The sequence below is a fragment of the Phalacrocorax aristotelis genome, chromosome W, assembly GCF_949628215.1.
Source record: "Phalacrocorax aristotelis chromosome W, bGulAri2.1, whole genome shotgun sequence".
Lineage (NCBI taxonomy): Eukaryota > Metazoa > Chordata > Aves > Suliformes > Phalacrocoracidae > Phalacrocorax > Phalacrocorax aristotelis.
In genome coordinates, this window is record NC_134310.1 from 30,036,017 (window position 1) to 30,051,619 (window position 15,603).

At 59.4% G+C, this 15,603-nt stretch overlaps 1 protein-coding gene across 1 annotated transcript; it reads right to left on the reverse strand.

The window, feature by feature from the left end:
• Positions 1-1,550: 1,550 nt before the first annotated feature.
• WDR18 (WD repeat domain 18) lies at positions 1,551-13,242 on the reverse strand. Its single transcript, XM_075077332.1, has 10 exons — positions 12,993-13,242; positions 11,328-11,438; positions 9,471-9,604; positions 8,783-8,924; positions 8,004-8,147; positions 7,711-7,775; positions 7,473-7,597; positions 3,889-4,055; positions 2,893-2,961; positions 1,551-2,616 (listed from the first exon to the last, which is right to left on the reverse strand). Exons 1-10 carry the CDS (start codon positions 13,200-13,202, stop codon positions 2,485-2,487), a joined length of 1,299 nt encoding a protein of 432 aa, XP_074933433.1. The 5' UTR covers positions 13,203-13,242; the 3' UTR covers positions 1,551-2,484.
• Positions 13,243-15,603: the final 2,361 nt, after the last annotated feature.

Below are 15,603 nucleotides of genomic sequence, written 5' to 3' on the forward strand. Positions count from 1 at the left end.
CTCGCCCACGCGTGGCGCAAGTCCCCCCCTTCCCGCACCCCGCAGCCCAGCGGGGCCCCCACCCGAGTGCGAGGAGCCCCGGCACAGGATCCCCCGCCTTTCCCAGGGCGGTCCCGGCTGCCGCGGGACCAGCGGGACCTTCGTCGTCCTCCTCCTCCAGCCGGACGAGGCCAGCGCTCCCCGCCACCGCCCGGGCTGGGAAAAGCCCCCCAGAGCGGTCGCTGAGCCGGGATCAGGGCCGTAAACTCCGCCACCCCCCCGGTAAAGGCCACGACCGGATCCCTCCTTCCCTCCACAGAGATGCAGCTTAAAATCGGGGGGTCCTGGGGCCTCTCCCACTGCGTGGGGCAGAGGCGAAGGGCCTCGCACTCCTGCAGCACGGCCAGACACGCAGCAGCTTTGCAGCCTTCCTCCACAGGGAGGGAAAGTGGGGTCATCCTGCTCATCACACCAGGGAAACCGAGGCACAGGCCGGGGGCTCCTCAGCACCAGGAGCGCGAACATCAGCTGCCAGGGAGGCAGAGAGCCTCTACTAAATTAATAAGAAAAATAAAGCGAGCAATGGAGCCAAATACCAGCTGGCAAAAAGTATTGATCACCAGACAAATTTAATGAGTCACAGCTAATGAACTCCCTGTGCGGAGACAGGCCTGGAGAGGGGAGGCCCTCAGAGCAAATGCTGAAGGGGCTGCCAGCGCTCCCCGTGCCCTGGCAGCCCCTTCTTAGGGGTGCTGGTCCCCCCAGAGCAGGATCCTGACCGCAGGGCCCCAGGCAGCTCCTTCTCCCAGGGGTAAACGCAGCCCAGCACCCACTGCCCCAGGCAGGAGCTGGGGAGAGGGGGGCTTGTGGCATGAAATAGCCCCCCAGACCTCAGCCTCTCCCCAGGTGCAGCAGAGGAGGGGGCTCACAGGGAAGCCCCATCCTCCCACCTGCTCTGCCCAAGCACAGCACCCCAACACTAATCCCATGCGTGGACCTGGGAGAGAGCACGGGACAACGGGGAGGGAGGGCTGGGGTCTGGGCTTGGTGGGGTGCAGGCTGCCACCCTCCCGGGGGACCTCGGGGCTCCGGGACACGCTCCTGCCGCCAGCAGCCCCCAGAGCAGCCCCTGGCCCAGGCTGACGCTCCCTGATGCAGCTGATTAACGTTGATCCAAGCTGTCAGGAGGAAGGTGGGGAGCAGCAGCAGCAGAGCTGTTATTAAGCTAAAAGCATTACCTAAGCAAGCTGGCAGGAGCACGGTCTGCACGGATGCTTGCGTTATTAAAGTGCACTTTAAATCAGCTGCGGTTACTTCTGGGGTATTAAAGAGGACGGTGCAGTGGGTGCGCACAGGGACGGCCACAGTCCCCGAGATCCAGGGGAGCCCCTCCAGCGACATGGGCTGGGCCTCGTGGGGACACAGACGGACCCACAGGGAAAAGACGGCCAAGGAACGCAGCTTCCCCAGACAAGAAAGCACGTCCCCGCTCCCAGCGCTGCCGGGGCAGTGGCGGGAGGTTATGAGACCTGTGACCACCAGCGGGGTGTTAAAGAACCACCTCAGGCACCTTTCACTATAAAAAAAGAAATCTTTTATGTAAAAAATAAACCTAAACAAAACCCACAACCCCCGCTGCCATGCTCGTGACAATACAAAAGGCCGATTCCCCAGAACACCATGAAAACAAAGTAGCTGGATCCAAATATATATAAACTGTCAGCTTATGAGATTGGAAATAGCACCTTGCTGGCCCCCTCGCCCCTCCCCAAAGGGGTCAGCCCCACACCCTGAAACCACCACCCCTCTCTGAGCCCAGGGAGGCCCCCCAGCCCCCTGCCCTCCCGCCCGCCGGAGCAGGACGGATGGGGCGGTGTGGGAGTCCTGTCTTCAGGCTCAGCGCCCCGGGGACCCCCCGCCTGTCCCCACGCAGCCCCGGCTGTCACGGCAGCGGAACAAGCCCGCAGCAGGATCCCGGCTGTGAGGGGTCTGGCGATACCAAGCAGCGTTTCCCAGGGCAGGATGGGCGGAAGGGGTCTCTAAAATCCAATCTCAAACCGGTATTAAGAGAAAAAACACTTTTCTGTCTGCACTGCAGGGTCAAGTAACAAAAAGAAACAAAAAAGGGCCAGGGGAAGAGACAGGGAAAGAGCAGGAGCTGTGTCCTGAACCCCTCCCTCGGAGCCGGCGACGCTCCTCCTGCAGCCGGCCGCTCCGAGTCTGCCCCCACCGGCACCGAGCAGCGAATCGGGGTGAAAACGGTCCCTGTGTTGTCCCACACGCAGCAGCCCTGCAGCCCCCGTGCTTGTCTCAGTCCCCTATCACCGAACCGACGCCAGACCGAGCAGGCAAATGCTCCGGCGCGTGCCGCGTGACAGGTGCTGGCGAGGACGCGAGCCAGGCGTGCTTGCACATCTGCGTGCGCAGGTGCCCGAGGGCGGGCTGGGTCTTCCCCAGGAGCTGGGCAGGGAGAGGCAGAGGGGTGCGAGGGCAGGGGGTGCCTCTTCATTTGGCTGGTTTGGTGATGATGCGAGCGGAGAAGTCAAAGAGGTTCTTGTTGATTTTCCGGAGGGTGCTCACCTCCTCTTCCAGCTCGCTCACCTGGATCGTCAGATGCTCCTGGTCTCCCACCAGGTTCTGTGACAGAAAAACACGACAGAAAAGCCTCAGGCACCCGGGTCTCACCTCTGGCAAGCGGAGGCGAGTGCTCCCGCACAGAGCAGCAAACCCCAAACTCATTTGTCCTCTCCCTCCTCCATCTCCTACTCGAACTGCAGCCCCTCCTGCCTACACCATCAGCGAATTCCAGGGCTCGTTCCTCCCCCAGCTTTCCGCAGTGCCCCGAGGACTGCTTCAGCTGAAGCGAGGACCCCCCAGAAGGCCGCGATTCCCCCGTCGTGGAGCAGCTCTCACCTTTTCCCTTGTTGAGTACATCTGCGAGTACATCTTCTCAGCCTTCTCCAGGTAGCTCTCCCCAGACTCCTGCAGGGACCAGACAGGAGACGCTGACACAGAAGACCCGGGCCCTCTCCCAGCACCCCGGGGCAGGGTTCCCTGATGGAGTAGGCAAAGAAACACCCCCAGCCCCACAGGCCAAAGCAGTGACTGAGCAGAGAGTCCAGCGGGGTACAGCCAACACTGCGGCAGAGCCTGGCTGGAGCTGCAGCTCCTTTCAAGAATGGAAGGTCTGTGCCCAGGGCTGAGCAGGCACAGGGGGCCCAAAACGGTCCCCTCAGGCGTGCCTTGTGCAGGGGTCTGCCGGGCTGCTCTCCCGGCACGGACAGAGCCCTTTGCGGGGCAGGGGGAAGCGCTGGGCTTGCCGCGCCGCAGGCTGCTCTCCCCGACACGGATCTCGTCTGCCAGCCATGGAAGGGCTGTCACTCGCCTGGGGACAGACGCTGAGAGGGGAGAGCAGCTCTGGGAGTGCCGGCAGAGAGGCCAGGGGCACGTCACGCAACGAGCCTGTGGTCACTGACAGTGCAGGATACCCTCCTGCCTGGGGACGGCCACGCTGGGGCGACTTCAGAGGGACACCCTGCGCCCCAGCCAGGACCCTGCTCCACTTGGAGACCTCCGTCTGGGGGCTCCTCTCCCCCAGCTGAGAGCAGCCCAGATGCAGCTGAGAGCAAGGGAAGAGCCTGACTGCTCCCTGCCTGGCTGGCCTGCAAGGCTCCCACCACAAGTCACTAAATCGGGCAATTCCACTGCTTTAAAAAAAATGGTGCTTGGGGAAGTTTAGCAGCACGGGGGACGAACAGAACGGGCCATGGAGCTGCTGCCCATCAACAGCGGATCAGCACCAGCCAGGCACCACCGCTGCTCTGGCTGGAGGAGTTTTGCACCCTATAGCTCAGATCGCCCACCCGACCTCGGTCTCCCCCTCCCCAGCAGCCTGCTCAACCCCAGTACCTGCTGGTGGAGCCCCAGGCGCAGCGTCACTCCCTCGCTCCCCTGCTCGTCGTTGCTCTCGGTGCCGTGGAGGTGTTTGCTGAATTTGGGGAGAGGCACGCTGGGTTTCCCGTCCGGGTTGAACATGTTGGCTGGGGCCAGCACTATGAAGGCGTTTGTAACCGGACCTGGGACGGGACAAGAGGAGGGGACGGGTCAGACTTCTCCCCTCTGGACAAGCTGTCCCGAGAACAGAGGGTACAACCTGCAGCGCAGGCAGCTGCCAGGACTCCTGCCTTCCTCCCCAGCACCTGGGAAGAGGCAGAGCCCCTCTCCCTGTCCTTGGTGGCGGGGAGCAGGGACGCGGCTCCGCAGCCTGGGCCCGGCAGGGAGGAGCAGGGCAGCCCGGCCACCCTCCGCAGAGCCAGCCATCCATCAGCGCTGCCGCTCTCGCAGCTGTCTCCTGCAATGATCTATCACACACTCTCATTTGGCAGAGCTAATGAGCGCTTTAATTACTGCATTTACCCACACGGGCTGCTGCTTTCTGTCAGCAGCCCCCTCCGCCCCCCCTTCCAAATCATGCTTGCTGGTGAACTCCCACTGTTTCCCCTCATGCCCCAAACCACTCCCCATCAGACACAGCGACCCCCCAGCCCCCCAAAGCCCCCCACACTGCCTCTGCTAGCCAGCGGGCTTGTGTGCAAGCAGAACAGCTCGGTCACTGCTAATAAATCCCTGACCATCCATCTTTCCCCGGCCAAACTCGACAGCGTGAGGAAAAGGTTAAAAGGATCCAGATGCACCTGAGCAGAGGCAGGCTGCCGCAGCACCCGCCCAGCGTCCCCGCTGAAGGCGGCGGGGAAAGGTGCAGGACTGGGCTGCGACAGAGGGAGCCCAGGGGGCCCCCGGAGGGGCTCGGAGCTACCCGAGGCTTTCAGTTCCTCCAGAGAGATGGACAAAAGCACCTCTGATGTGGACGAGGGCTCCCTTGCCATTATCTCCCCTCCAGCTAGACCACAGACTGCTCTGAAGCCTGACCCTCCCATGATCCAAGGCTGGATCCTGCCGGCAAAGCAAAGGCTCCACTGAATACTCGGTCCAGAAGCTGCTCTGCCAGCAGTCCCAGGCTGGCCCCGAAGCTGCTCTTTGCCAACACTTTGCTGTAACAAACCATTTGTTTTACTCTTGCTCTCTCCCTAAAGACAAGATGTTTGCTGCTTCTTATGAAAATATCCATCAGTGCGATTACCGCTGCTGGTTCACTGGCAATTCGAGGAGCAATTTGAAAGGGAGGGACAAGAAAGGCAGAGAGGAGAAAAATCACATGCACCAGTCCACAGATCCTCAAATCTGGGCACCATCCAGGCACAGAGCCCCCAGCTGCTCTCAGGCTTCAGTGCGGACACAAGTCCCATCCAACCCCCCTCGTCACGACGCCTCAGGTGCCAGGCAGTGGGTGACATCTTGCCTTGTAGGCAGAGGGACTGGACTCAACTGGGTGAGAATAAACAATCTGGTTTCCAACAGTGGCAGCTGCCAGCAGGATGGATCGGCTGGAGCATCCCCGGGGTGGCCTTGCATGAACAAGCCCTCAGGGATGGTCTGTGTCACACGGTGTTCGATGGGAAAAGGACGGAGTTTGTGTAACAGGACAGGAACCAAGACCCGGAGGGATTTTGGAGCAGTGCTGGCAAGAGAAGTGGGAAGCGCTGGCCTCCCCATCCCAGAGGTCCCCTGCTTCCCCTCAGAGCAGTGCCAGCCTCGCTGGGTGACCAGGGGCAGCCCTGCCGTGCCTGGCAGAGTCGCAGCTCATTACCCAACAGCAGCAGCCCGACTTCTGCCCCCTCGCCTGCCCGCCCCTGTCAAGGACAAGCAAACCTTGCTGGAAAAGCCCCCTGCATCTGTCCTGCACAGCCACGCTCCTCAAGCCCCGAGCCACGCTCCAACCTCTCCGATCTATTTGCAGCACCATCATGTGGGAGGGCAGTGGTTCCTGCCTTGCCCCCAGCCACCCTCTCTGCCCTGCGAGCGGAGGGACCTTGCTTTCCCAAGCTCACCAGGCCGGAGGTTGCTGTCACGCCAGCTGTGGCAGAAAAGCCCATGTCATCCTTGCCTTGGGAAAGGAAAGGCTCAGGGAACGTGCTGGAGGGGCGAGCAGGGCAGCAGCAGGGAACAGACCTTGCTGGGAGGCTCATGTCACTGCTTGGAGAGGCAACAAGAAAGGCCATGGGGAGACAGTGACCCGATGGAAACCAGCGCTGCAGGGAACTTGCTGCCCGACTAAGACGGGGTGGCACGGCTGCTGAAGAGAGGCAGCGCTGAGACAGGAGAGCCGCAGAGCCCCCGATGCAGGGAGGCTGCAGAAAGCCTGTGCTCTGTGCGGGGACCCTCCACCTACGGTACGGCTCTCTGCAGTGGGCTCCCCTGGATGGCAGCTCCTGATCCGCAATACAGCTCCCACCCTGCTTCCGGGCTCAGACTAAGCACACAGCAGCAGCAAGGTGGTACTGGTGCCAGAGCTGCTGGGGAAGCCAAATCCCTGCCTGCAGGAAGAAGCGAGCCAGCAGAGGCTGCAGAAAGCACCCGCACCTCATGGCCTGGCACCCAGCGGCATGGTCAACCCAGTCCTGCCCCTCATGGCAAGAGCGTGTGTCCCTCTGCACTCCCCTGCAGCCTCAAGGAAGGTTTTAATGCCTGGCTTGCAGTGAAATCTTGCCCCCCCACCCCTGCCAATGACTCACACAGCTCAGATTTTGTCTGCTTTCACCCCTCTAGTGCTAGTGGAGCAAGGCTGGATGGGCACTGCAGTAGCTGCCCATTAGAAACAGTCCTTGGCAGCAAAAGAGAAAAAAGAAAGGGTCTGCAGGCGGCCTGGCTTTCAGCGCCTAGGGCAGCAAAACAGAGGAACAGGGTCTGACTTTCACCACCATCACCTTTCTGGGAGGGTTTTAGGCAGTGCCCAGTGAGCAGCGCTGCCAGCCCCACCAGCGGGAGCGGTGTTAAGAGACAGGAGGGCACCACAATCATAGAGGAAATCCACTGTTAGCAACAGCTCAAACGCAACAAGAGGCCTAAACCACCCGCTGCTCTGAGGCACCTAATTGCTGATCTGAGCCCGTAAAGGTTTGTTTGCGTGGTTTATCAGAGCCATTAGACTGAAATCCCAGACAGCTGCTTATATCGGATTCACTTCAGGCCTAATGAGCTCATGGGTGCTCGTTGCTGGGGCCGCAGAGACAGCCTCTTCTCCAGACACATCCTCCCCCTCCCACAGCCTCCCCAGGCGTTAGGGTGCATGTGGGGCAACCGCTCCCTTTGGAAAACAAGGAGGAAGATCCTGGACGTCCTCAGCGACAGGATGAAATCTATGACTCACTCCCTGACAGTGCACAGGGGTGTTGTTATCAGACATGGGCAAGGTCAAAACATTCCTCCAGACAGCTAAGGCGTCCCTCTAATGCCTCTACCCTTCCTGGAGGTGTGAAGCAAGTAGCAGAGAAATGCCTGAAGTGCCCAGGGCAGCATCAGGGCAGCAGAAGTGAGACAGCAGCGGCCTTTGGCAGCTGAGGAGGAAAGGATCCTGGAGATAAGAGCATGCCTACCTTTGTGATTCATTGTCTTCAGGCACTGCTTGCTCTGGATGTCCCACAGCCGGACTGTTTCATCGTGTGATCCGGAAAGCAGCAGGCTGCCATCCGTGGAGACCGACAGACACGTCACCTGGTTCCTGGAATGGGGAAGAAGAAATTTAAACTCAGGATGACCCGAGGACTACCAGAAACTGGTGAGGTGGGCAGACAGAGGCGATGAAGTGTTTGGCAGGTATGTCTGGTCCCTCACCTGTGCCCTTTGAAGACCTTCCCGTTCTCCCGCTCTGTCTGGAAGGTCCGGTCTCTCTGGACCGGCTGCAGAAATGAAGGAAGGAAGGGTTTAAATTCAGGAAGGCTGAAGCCAGCAGGTTCATCACTGTGTCTGAAGGGGGCAGAGGAGATACAGGGGAACCCAGGCCCTCCCACGACCCGGTAGGTCACCCCAGTCACGTAGGCAGGGAGGTGACAGTAGCTCAGGGTGCCACCTCAAGGCTGGGCGTCACGACAGCAGCACCAAGCAGATCTGCAGCCCCACACACTCACCCAGGCACAGAGGTCAACCTGGAAGATGGATCCGTCCATGCCGCCGCAGAACATGTGATACTCGGAGAGGTCAAGAGTCACAGCCATGATCCCCACATCGAAGAGGACAGAAAGCAGGAGCTCCCCAGATGAGATTTCCCAGAGCTGGAGTGAGAGGGTACAGGAGAATCAGGGGCTTAAATGTTAACAGCAGGATTGGAAGAACACGCTGCTGCTTATCAGCACCTGCCCAGTGGCAAGCTGGCAGCACGTACCAGCATCCCCTCCTTCCTGCAGACGGGGAAACCGAGTCCAAGGCATAACCACGGCAGAACCCAGGATCAGCCTCTTCGTGACCATGAGACAAGAAGTTTCCCAGGCAGCTCCGAAACGGCCCTTAACCCCCTCGCGTGCCCATCCTGCCCCCCAGGGCAGACCCCTCCCCGCAGGACAGGAGGAGCAGGCTGCGGGCTCCAGCCTGCTCTGCTCCCTGCCCTTTGAGACTAGAGGACATCGCGAGGGGAATCGGAGGAGCTGACCCCAACATTCCGCGGGAGAAGAGGGACTGCAAAGCACGCGGAGGCTCAGCCCGAGGGCAGGTGCAGAGAAACTGCTGGTGTTTGGAGAGGCAAAGCCCATTAGGTCTGGCAGCTCTGAGTCATCACAGAGACAGCCAAGAAATTCAGCTACTGCAACCCTCACGGACAGCTCTGCTGCAGCCCAGCAGAAACTCTGCTTTAACCCTCTGAGGCCTGCACACCTCTGCAACTCTTGTTCGGTGGGACTGAGACGAGCCTTACCTTTGCTGTCTGGTCAAGGGAGGCCGTGGCAGCTCGTGCCAAGGGCCCTCCAAAGCCACAGCACAAGTCCGTGATGGGGAGGCTGTGTCGGGACCACACGTGGCGAGGGTCAGGGATCTGGGAGGGCTCTGCCTGCAGCACGCTGTAGGGGAGAACAGAGAGGTGGGTTGGCACAGCAGGTCAGCAAGAGCAACACTGGGGATGCCGGAGCAAAGCGGCTGTGAGGAGAGCTGGCCGAGGCTCTGCTTCCTCCGGGATGGCTCTTCTGGCTGCGAGGACCGAGCAGGACACGGAAGCCATCAGTGGCCACAGCACATACCAAGGACAAGGGCCACTGCTGAGCTCCCAGAGGGGACAGAGACCTCAGCTGCCATTAGCAGGGAAAGGGCACAACCCACTCTGTGTCAAGCAGGGAAAAGAAGTCACAGCCATGTGCCACAGCTTGGGAAACTCAGATGAGACACTAGGAAAATCCACTCTGGCAGCGAGGAGAACAACAGTGGAAGAGCTGCCTAAGGAGGGCACAGACTCACCATCACCAGCAGGCTTTACAAACAGCTTAGACACGTGGGCTTAGGCAGAGCTGATTCCGCCTCTGGGAAGCGGTGGCTGATCTCTTGTTCTAATATTCCTCGCCCAGATGCTCCCTGTACAAATGGGGCGAGACCTCCCCGCGGGCCACCGTTACCTGTAAAGGTTCCACACCAGGGCCAGACAGTCCTTCGCCCCCGAGAGAAAGTGGCTGCTGTCGTCAGTAAAGCAGAGGCATGTGAGGTCCTGGTAGTGTCGGTTCAGGATGGCTAGGAGGTTCCCGTTGGAGACCTAGAGCAAGGGAAAGGGCAGGAGAGTATTAAGAAAGGAGCACTGAGATGCCCTGGAATACTGTAGCGCCCTGCCCTCAACACTTGTGGGTGCAGCAGCACCTGCAGCTCCATCCCCAGCCGGGTGCTGCTGTGCCAGGAGCGAGCGGAGCGCGCCCGCGCCCTGGAGCCGTGCGGAACAGGGCGGCGCAAACGGAGCGAAAAGGGAAGGTTGTGCCAACAACGCAATCCCGTTTGCACCTCACTGATGGCAACTGACACAATCGAGGTGAAACCAGCACAACCACATACACTTATGAACGAAGGTAAATACAGTAGAAGACAGGTTGAAGAGGTCCTGCCAATGTTAACTCTGGAACCTAGTGATGCCAGTGCCGTTTCTCTGGCCAAGACACAAGCATGCAGTAAAGCTTCCCTATTTACTGTTAATATTACTCTGATAGCTTCTTCCAACCTCCCACAACATCTAATGAGACGGCTGCGGGGCTTACGAAAGCTGCAGGAGGCCACGTGCCACCCCATGGGGTGCTGCATGGTCTCGGGCCAGTGGAGGCTTTATGGCAGACAAGGAGCTCCCTAAACCTGGAGCTTTTCTTGTTGAAAGGCAACACCACACATAGGGAGGGAATTAAGGAGGCAGCGAGCGAGCCCCGTACAACCGAACAGAATCGACTCCCTCTTGTTGTCTGAATTACACCTAAAAATAACACCTAACCACAATTCAAGGGAGAACAAGCTGATTCACAGAGAAGGCACAAAACTAGGGCTCCTGGGCCCATTTCCAGCTCTACAATGGTTTCCACGCAGCCTTTCCAAGGTACCTGCTCCCTCTGCCAGGAGGACAGTGCTGTCACCCACTCCAGGCAGACGCTCGGAAACGTTTGCTAGGCAAGGCTAGCTGGGGGCAGACAGAAAGGGCCACGCTGTGCAGACGAAGCAGAGCAGAGACCAGCTCAGAACATCACGCGCGAGTGACTCCCACTTGCTGCAGCCTCCGCCCAGCACTCCTTGTAAAGGCTTTTTTTTCCAACATTGCCACAAGCACATTTTTTAAAAGAAAAATCTGATGAATTAAGATAGAGCTGCCCACACAACAAGGCTCAGAAACATCCCGCAGGACCGAGAGCTTTCCGGGTTAGACATCTCTGTGTTTAATCCCAGGGCTCAGACCAAGCTTGTTCTTTTATTTGCTTGGCGAAGTGCTTAGAAGGTAGTGTAATCCCCATGTAAACACACCACTAATTAAAAATAGAAGGATGATGACCAGAGTACAGCAGCCTCTGCAGGCATCCAGATCACAAGTCACATACAAATATTAAGCTAAAACGTGGAAGAAGTGCTAAAGGAAAATGAGGTCCTGTGCTCCTGCATTGAGGGATCGACATCTGACCCCTAAGGCATCTGTAGCAGCTTGGAAAGAGGAGAGAACAGACCTAAGCCTCATCCAGCACCTCCCACCACAATTCCTTCTCCTCCCTGCTTTGACGAGCTGCCCCGTGGTCTGCACACCCACGGAGGCTGCCGAGCAGCCAGCCCCAGCCTCTCGGGCCAGCACCGAGGCCAGACTGCGACACCTGTGACGTACCCGACCCAGCGAGGCCTTCGCCCCGCTGCAGAGCCCAGACAACATGGACGTACTGACACCTGACAGGGTGCACTCGCTAACTGTGCAGGATGCCAGTCTCTACATCCCCATTCCCCGCGTGGGCCAGCAGCCCCCTCACCTCCCACAGGTAGATGCTCTCGGCAACCCCAGCCAGGATGTAGAGCCCGTTGGGAGAAGCCGTCAGGCAGGTCACCGGCCCAGGGCATATGATCTTCTGCTGGAGCTGGTCCTGGGGGTAGAATGAACACAGTGACCCCTCGGTCGGGGCTGGAGTACAGGAGGGAGAGAGAAACAAGACCCTGGTTCAGTTGAGACCAGCCCACGGGAGAAGAGGCAGCTCAGGCAGCTTCTGACGCGCTGCGGCTGCCTATGTTTGAGCCTCATCCCACACCAGCACCGCCGCGGTTTGGAGATTCAGTGCTGAGGAGGAAGATGATGGAGGAGCACAGTCCCTGTGCTCAAATCACATTGAACCGCTCCGCATTTTGCTAGTTTTGTTGCAGCCGCTTTGTGTTTAGCCCTGCAGGGAAAAGGTAAACTCCCCTCCCACCCTCCTCCATCCACAGAGCTCCAGCCAACGCGCAGCCACCGAAAGGCAAGGGGTCTGGAGGCAATTATGCTCCACAGTTGGGGAACCTTGGAGACTCAGTGGTAAACAGGCTCTGAAGATTACAGAAAGTAACATTGATAAAAAGTTTTTTTTTAAAAAAAGAGGACGTGAGTTCACAGCCTGGGAGAACCAGCAGCGGGTCTGAGAGCAGCTCCTCATGGCTCAGGAGATCTGGAAAAAACCCACCCTGAGCTGGGGCAGCGAAGGGGCTGCGTGTGCCCAGACCCGCGAGCTGCTGCTGCTCTCTGCAGCAAAACCGAGGGGAACGACAGGGAATGGAGAAATTACAGCTGTATTTGCTACTGTCCTGCCCTAGCTGAAGCACAAGTGGGATGCAGCTGGCAGGAGGAGGAAGGGGTACGGCTCTGGAGGGATGGGCGAGGTTTGCCTGGCTGCATTTAGGCTTCCATTTTTGGCTGGAAGGCACGGAGGGCAGACCGAGGCGAAGGGAGGCTTCAGGCGAAGCGGGCGCAGCTGCGGGGCACCCGCGTCCCCCCGGGCTCTGCCTCGACAGGGCTGGTCGTGTTCCTGGGCAGCCCTGGGAGCCGTGACACCCCCTTCCAGCCTCGGGAAGGGGAGCCGCAGAGGGGGCATGGCCTGGGCACAGCTGGGGGGACACTGGCCCCGAGAGGACCCCAACAGCCGATTCCTCCTGCAGAAAACACCTCTCCTGGAAGTTCCCATGGGATCAGCCGGGACCCCCGGGAAGGGAGCTGGGACTTAGGGGATCCATGACCCCAGGGTGGGTGGGGAGCAAGGTGGGGAGGGGGCTGCGGGCAGGTCCCCTAGAGGTGAGGAGCTCAGGGGCATCACTGGGGGGTCTCTCCAGAGCCGGGGGCGGGGGGGGTGGACATCTGCCCGTGGTGGTGGAGGTGATTATGGAGGGAGGCGGCCTGGGGTTCTGGGCACAGAGACGGGGCGGGGGTCCCTACGGGGAGAGGGGCCCCCACCACAGAGACGGGGCGGGGGTCCCTACGGGGAGAGGGGCCCCCACCACAGAGACGGGGCGGGGGTCTCTACGGGGAGAGGGGCCCCCACCACAGAGACGGGGCGGGGGTGTCTCTCTGGGGAGAGAGGACTTAGCGCATCCCCACAGGGACGGAGGGTCCCTCCGCCGAGCCCGGGGGCTCCCCCCAAGCCGAGGCCTCCCGGGCCCGCCCGCCGCGCCGGTACCTTCCTCTGCAGCTCCCAGACGTTGATGTAGCTCTTGCCGAGCTGGGCCCCCAGCAGGTGCTCTCCGCCCAGCAGCGCCAGCCCGCGCGGCCCGCTGTTGCCGCCGCGGTAGCCGGGCAGGGCGGAGCCGGAGTGCAGCTCCCAGACCGAGCAGTTGCAGAGCGGCCCGGCGGCGTCCGACACCAGCGCCACCTCCATGGGCGCCGCCATCTTCGCGGTCCGCCAGGGCCAGAGAGAACGCGGCGGCCGCCTAGAGCGCCGCCCCTCTCTCCGCCCGACGGCGTGGCGGCGGCCAACCCAGAGCGGCGCCGCCATGGGCGCGCGGCTGCGCGGGGCAGGGGTCGCCGCAGCGCCCGCACGCGGCGGGAAGCTCAGCAGGGCCCGCCCCGGCCCGGCCCGGGATGGGGGACCCTGGGCGTCCCGTGGGCTCCCCGTGGCTCTGTGAGCGCCCTGAGGGGACCCCACAGACCCGCGGGAACCCTGTGAGCATCCTGTAGGCACTCCATGGATACCCCGCGTCTTCGTGGGCCCCCCGTGGGGACCCCAGGAGCACCCTATAGTGCTGTAGGCACTCTATAGGGACCCCACGGACACCCTATGGACACCCCGTGGGGACCCCAAGAGCACCCTAGAGTGCTATAGGCACTCTATAGGGACCCCACGGACACCCCACAGCCCTACGGGCACCCTGTGGGGACCTCAGGAGCACCCTATAGTGCTATAGGCACTCTATAGGGACCCTGCGGACACCCACAGCCCTTTGGGCACCAAGTGGGGACCCCAGGAGCACCCTATAGTGCTATAGGTGCTATATAGGGACCCTATGGACACCCCATGGGGAACCAATGGGGACCCCAGGAGCATCCTATAATGCTATAGGCACTCTATAGGGACCCCACGGACACCCCACAGCCCTACGGGGACCCCAGGAGCACCCTATAGTCCCATAGGGACACCATGGACACCCCACAACCCTACAGGGACCCCGTGGGGACACCATAAGGACCCCAGGAGCACCCTATCGTCCCACAGACACTCCATAGGAACCCCACAGATGGCCCACAGGGCTGCGGGCACCCTATGGGGACCCCACAGACACGCCACAGCTCTATAGGCACCCCATAGCCCTCCCTATAGGCACTGGGTGGGCACCCTATAGCTCTAGGGGCACCCCGGACGCCCCGAGGGACAGAAACCCCAGACAACACAACTTTTTTTTTTTTTTTTTTTTTAATATTTCATCAACTTTACAGGGTTACAATTGTCTTAAATATTCTGAAGTTTAAATACAATCTGTATAATAATGTTATTATAAAATGTAAACTTTCAGTGTTTTTATTTTATTTTATCTTTTTTTTTTCTTTTTTTTAATAATCAAAAGTTTCAATACCTGAATGTTTGCAAAACTGAAATATTTCACCGGGGGCCTGGGTGCGCCCGAGGCCGCCGCTCTCAGAGGTAGAATGTGGTTTTTATTCTTTTTCTTTTTTTTGTCTTTTGTGTTTTTTTTTTCTTTTTCGTTTTTTACCTGAGTTAAGATATGCACGCTGGGTAAATGCGTCTACAGCTGTGTCCGTTCCTTTTTTCGTTCCAAACCCCAGAGAAACTGATTTAGGCTTTTTTTTTTTTTTTTTTTTAAATCGATATGCAAAAAAGGAGAATAAAGTGGAAGGTAATATGCTCTCTCAAAAAAAAAAAAGGGGGGGGGGGGAAGAGAAAGGGGGAGAAATAAAAATATTTTTAAAAAAAACAAACAACCAACCCAAAACAGTGACTGTACAAATGCAAAAACTCACTAAGAAAATCTAACGCCCACCCTGGGCATGAGAAACTCCCTCCCCCTCCCTGGGATTTCTCCTTGCGGGGAGCTGGGCTGGATCCTAACAGCAGCAGGAGCCGGACGGAGCCCCCCCGGGCCCCCCCAAGGGATGGGGTCCACGGAGCCACCAAGGGGCATTTCCAGCTCTGGAGAGGGGGGAAAAAAAGGCTGAAAAAAAAAAACAAAAAAAAGGCTGGAAAAACCCCAAATCCCCTGAGATCGCCGCTTCCCCAAGCAAAATAAAGGGGGGGGGGGGGTGTGTGTCCCACCAGTACAGGACTCCCCCCCCCAGGCACCCGGGAAGGGGTGAAAAAACCCTGTGCTCGAGGTCGAAACCTGAGGAATTGAGATACCGAGTTGGGGGGGGGGGGGGGCTGGGGGGGGTGGGAGGGAGCGTGTTTCGGTATCGGGTCGCGATTGTGTCTCACGCAGATGTGGGGCGAACTTTTTGGAGGCGAAGGGGGGGGGGAGCGGGGGGCAAAAAAAAAAAAAAAAGTCTAAAAAATTGCAAAAAAACTGAAACCTGGCCGGCTGGAGAGATAACGATGCTTCAAATAAACCCTCAGGGCTGGGGCGGTGGGATGCTCCGGAGGTCCCGAAGGATGCTCTGCATCCTTCGGGACCTCCGGAGCATCCCACCGCCCCCCCCGAGCATCCCCAACAAGGATACAAGCTCCTGCATCCCGTTGCTAAATTGGGTATTTTACACCGGTCCCCTCTAGAACCCCGCCCCCACCATACACCGCCCGGATCCTGCTCTCACCAAGCTGCTTATTTTTGGAGGAAAATGCT